Here is a 4886-nt window from a genome sequence, read left to right as displayed (position 1 = left end):
TCCATCCCTCCCCTCTCCTTCCTCCCTCTCCTCCCTCTCCTCCCTTCCCCCATCCATCCCCATCCATCCCTCTCCTCCCTCCCTCCCTCCCTCCCTCCCTCCCCCATCCATTCCTCTCCTCCCTCTCCTCCCTCCCTCCCTCTCCTCCCTCCCCTCCCTCTCCTCCCTCCCTCTCCTCCCTCTCCTCCCTCCCTCTCCTCCCTCCCTCTATCCCTCTATCCCTTCCTCTCCTCCCTCCCCTCCCCTCTCCTTCCTCCCTCTCCTCCCTCTCCTCCCTCCCCTCCCCTCTCCTTCCTCCCTCCCTCCCTCCCTCCCTTCCTCCCTCCCTCCCCCCTCCAGGGTTTCTTCAGGAGGAGCCAGCAGAGTAATGCAGGGTACTCCTGCCCTCGTCAGAAGAACTGTTTGATTGACAGGACCAGCAGGAACCGCTGCCAACACTGTAGACTGCAGAAATGCCTGACCGTAGGCATGTCACGGGACGGTATGTATATCAGGGGGTTGGGGTCAATTCCAATTCAATTGGAACTGTAAAACATTTCATCTTTGTAATCAAATTTAATTGGAATTCAGTATTTTTCCATTTCCCAGTTAATGGAATTAATGCATATAGTGTGAAACATTGACTGCAGGATTTGTTATAAATCATTTAAACTTGTATTTCTATATGAACAGTTTAAACTGTGACATGATCAGCCTGAAAGCCCGAGGGAATTGAATTCAAATTGGAATTGTTGTGGATAATATTGAATTGAGAATTGAATTCTTGGAATTGACATTGGAATTGAGAGGAATTTAATTAACTCTGAATTCAAAGACTGACTTGGAATTTGAATAGAAATACGTTGAATTTACAGGGAGGGAGAATTGATGAAAAATTGAATTGCATAGGCATACTGTAAAAATGACACACACACACACACACACACACACACACACACACACACACACACACACACACACACACACACACACACACACACACACACACACACACACACACACACATTGGATTATAAGTCCACTTTGTACGTCTTCATTTACCTCCTCAGAAAGGTCAAGTTCTCACACAACGCTATTGTTCTATTGAATAACCTTCGTCAATGTGTCTCCATGTCCCCACAGCGGTGAAGTTTGGCCGTATGTCCAAGAAGCAGAGAGACAGCCTGTATGCTGAGATACAGAAGCACCGTCTCCAGCAGGCCCAGCAGCTGCAGAGAGACCACCATCCCCAGAACCCAGGGGAGGTCGAGCCTCTCTCTCCCCACTACGGCCTCACCGACCTCCACGAAGACCTGGGAGGGTACATGGAGGAACACAGCCCCGAGGGGGGTAACGACCCAGCCTCCAAGGGGGGCTCTGACTCGGGAGGAGCGGGGGGGTTCTACCTGGACATTCGGCCGTCTCCTGATCAGTCTGGTCTGGATATTAACGGTATAAAACCGGAGCCTCTGTGTGATTATGGTTCCAACCAGGGTTTCTTCCCCTACTGTTTCTTCACCAACGGAGAGACGTCTCCCACAGTATCTATGGCTGAGCTAGGTGAGTGGAGAGAGGGGGATTATGGGACGGATGGAGGGAGGGAGGAGGGGAGAAGAGGGAGAGACGTCTCCCACAGTATCTATGGCTGAGCTAGGTGAGTGGAGAGAGGGGGATTATGGGACGGATGGAGGGAGGGGAGAGGTGGAGAGAGGGATTATGGAGGAAAAGGTAGAGATGTCTCCTACCTCGTCCATGGCTGGGTTAGATGTGGGATGGGGGAGGGAGGCAGGGAGGATGGGAGGGAGGGAGGGAGGGAGGGAAGGGATGAGGTAAGGTGTGGGATGGGGGAGGGAGAGAACAAGAAGAATGAGAGAGGGATATAGAGAGGTAAAGAAAGAGAGAGGGATATAGAGAAGTAAAGAAAGAGAGAGGATGGAGTGAGGTAAAGAAAGAGAGAGGGGTATAGAGAGATAAAGAAAGAGGGATATAGTGAGGTAAAGAAAGAGAGAGGGGTATAGAGAGATAAAGAAAGAGGGATATAGTGAGGTAAAGAGAGAGAGAGGGATATAGAGAGGTAAAGAAAGAGAGAGGGATATAGAGAGATAAAGAAAGAGAGAGGGATATAGAGAGGTAAAGAAAGAGAGAGGGATATAGAGAGGTAAAGAAAGAGAGAGGGATATAGAGAGATAAAGAAAGAGAGAGGGATACAGAGAGGTAAAGAAAGAGAGAGGATGGAGCGAACAGAAAGCAGAACCGTGGGGCAAAAACAAAGGTGGTTTAAAATAGCAGGAGGCTGAACACTCATCTTCAGAGCTCATTAGAACAGGGTCTGGTTAATTAGTATCGTGTTAATTAGCTCATACTGGGAACCAAAGGGGTACATGTTCAGGGAAATCAGTTATTTACTCTCCCTTGAGCTCCCAGGAAGTGATTTTCTTCTTCTTTAAAACAAAAGCATTTATCATTATAATCTCTTTCACCTTTACTGTAGGAAATATGCCCATTTGGTTTCATGTTAATAAATGATTGTATCTTCCATATGAACATATGTTGAATTCTTTATTGTAGATCAACCAGTACCAACATAGTTGACAGAATAGTAAACAATACGGTCTGGGTCATACCAGAATAGTGAAATACAGTCTGGGTCATACCAGAATAGTGAAATACAGTCTGGGTCATACCAGAATAGTGAAATACAGTCTGGGTCACACCAGAATAGTAAAATACAGTCTGGGTCACACCAGAATAGTAAAATACAGTCTGGGTCACACCAGAATAGTAAAATACTGTCTGGGTCATACCAGAATAGTAAAATACAGTCTGGGTCATACCAGAATAGTGAAATACAGTCTGGGTCATACCAGAATAGTAAAATACTGTCTGGGTCATACCAGAATAGTAAAATACTGTCTGGGTCATACCAGAATAGTGAAATACAGTCTGGGTCATACCAGAATAGTAAAATACAGTCTGGGTCATACCAGAATAGTGAAATACAGTCTGGGTCATACCAGAATAGTAAAATACGGTCTGGGTCATACCAGAATAGTAAAATACTGTCTGGGTCATACCAGAATAGTAAAATACAGTCTGGGTCATACCAGAATAGTAAAATACAGTCTGGGTCATACCGGAATAGTAAAATACTGTCTGGGTCATACCAGAATAGTGAAATACTGTCTGGGTCATACCAGAATAGGGAAATACTGTCTGGGTCATACCAGAATAGTGAAATACTGTCTGGGTCATACCAGAATAGTGAAATACTGTCTGGGTCATACCAGAATACTAAAATACTGTCCGGGGTATACCGGAATAGTAAAATACTGTCTGGGTCATACCAGAATAGTAAAATACGGTCTGGGTCATACCAGAATAGTAAAATACTGTCTGGGTCATACCAGAATAGTAAAATACAGTCTGGGTCATACCAGAATAGTAAAATACAGTCTGGGTCATACCGGAATAGTAAAATACTGTCTGGGTCATACCAGAATAGTGAAATACTGTCTGGGTCATACCAGAATAGGGAAATACTGTCTGGGTCATACCAGAATAGTGAAATACTGTCTGGGTCATACCAGAATAGTGAAATACTGTCTCGGTCATACCAGAATATGGAAATACTGTCTGGGTCATACCAGAATAGTAAAATACTGTCTGGGTCATACCGGAATAGTAAAATACTATCTGGGTCATGACAGAATAGGGAAATACTGTCTCGGTCATACCAGAATAGGGAAATACTGTCTGGGTCATACCAGAATAGTAAAATACTGTCTGGGTCATACCGGAATAGTAAAATACTGTCTGGGTCATACCGGAATACTAAAATACTGTCTGGGTCATGACATAATAGTTAAATACTATCTGGGTCATGACAGAATAGTAAAATACTGTCTGGGTCATGACATAATAGTTAAATACTATCTGGGTCATGACAGAATAGTAAAATACTGTCTGGGTCATGACAGAATAGTAAAATACTATCTGGGTGATGACAGAATAGTAAAATACTGTCTGGGTCATGACATAATAGTTAAATACTATCTGGGTCATGACAGAATAGTAAAATACTGTGTGGGTCATGACAGAATAGTAAAATACTGTGTGGGTCATGACAGAATAGTAAAATACTGTGTGGGTCATGACAGAATAGTAAAATACTGTGTGGGTCATGACAGAATAGTAAAATACTGTGTGGGTCATGACAGAATAGTAAAATACTGTGTGGGTCATGACAGAATAGTAAAATACTGTGTGGGTCATGACAGAATAGTAAAATACTGTGTGGGTCATGACAGAATAGTAAATACTGTGTGGGTCATGGTAAGAGATGATCAACCACCACTAACCACCATTTAGTTCTGTTTGGGTCGGCACCCTATTGTGAACATAAAATATCAATCCAAATGTGAAACGGGTTCCACTGTGGTCCATCCAGCTCTTGGCGTTGTCCTTGACCAATCGTGGTCCAGCTCTTGGCGTTGTCCTTGACCAATCGTGGTCCAGCTCTTGATGTTGTCCTTGACCAACCGTGGTCCAGCTCTTGGCGTTGTCCTTGACCAATCGTGTTCCAGCTCTTGATGTTGTCCTTGACCAATCATGGTCCAGCTCTTGATGTTGTCCTTGACCAACCGTGGTCCATCCAGCTCTTGATGTTGTCCTTGACCAATCGTGTTCCAGCTCTTGATGTTGTCCTTGACCAATCGTGGTCCAGCTCTTGGCGTTGTCCTTGACCAATCGTGGTTCAGCTCTTGATGTTGTCCTTGACCAATCGTGGTCCAGCTCTTGGCGTTGTCCTTGACCAATCGTGGTTCAGCTCTTGACGTTGTCCTTGACCAATCGTGGTACAGCTCTTGACGTTGTCCTTGACCAATCGTGGTACAGCTCTTGATGTTGTC

General features: G+C 44.7%; 1 protein-coding gene across 2 annotated transcripts in view; it reads left to right on the top strand.

Annotated features, from left to right (window-relative positions):
• The first annotated feature begins 374 nt into the window (after positions 1-374).
• LOC129834810 (nuclear receptor ROR-alpha A-like) overlaps positions 375-4886 on the top strand; it is a 37594-nt gene continuing 33082 nt past the window's right edge. For both annotated transcript variants that reach the window (XM_055900108.1, XM_055900109.1), the window contains exons 1-2: positions 375-481; positions 1123-1539. In XM_055900108.1, coding sequence (XP_055756083.1) covers positions 469-481; positions 1123-1539 — 430 coding nt within the window. In that variant the 5' untranslated portion in view covers positions 375-468. The remainder of the gene's footprint in view (positions 482-1122; positions 1540-4886) is intronic.

The sequence above is a fragment of the Salvelinus fontinalis genome, chromosome 35 (assembly GCF_029448725.1).
Source record: "Salvelinus fontinalis isolate EN_2023a chromosome 35, ASM2944872v1, whole genome shotgun sequence".
Classification (NCBI taxonomy): domain Eukaryota; kingdom Metazoa; phylum Chordata; class Actinopteri; order Salmoniformes; family Salmonidae; genus Salvelinus; species Salvelinus fontinalis.
This window is presented reverse-complemented; position numbering and strand designations above follow the sequence as displayed.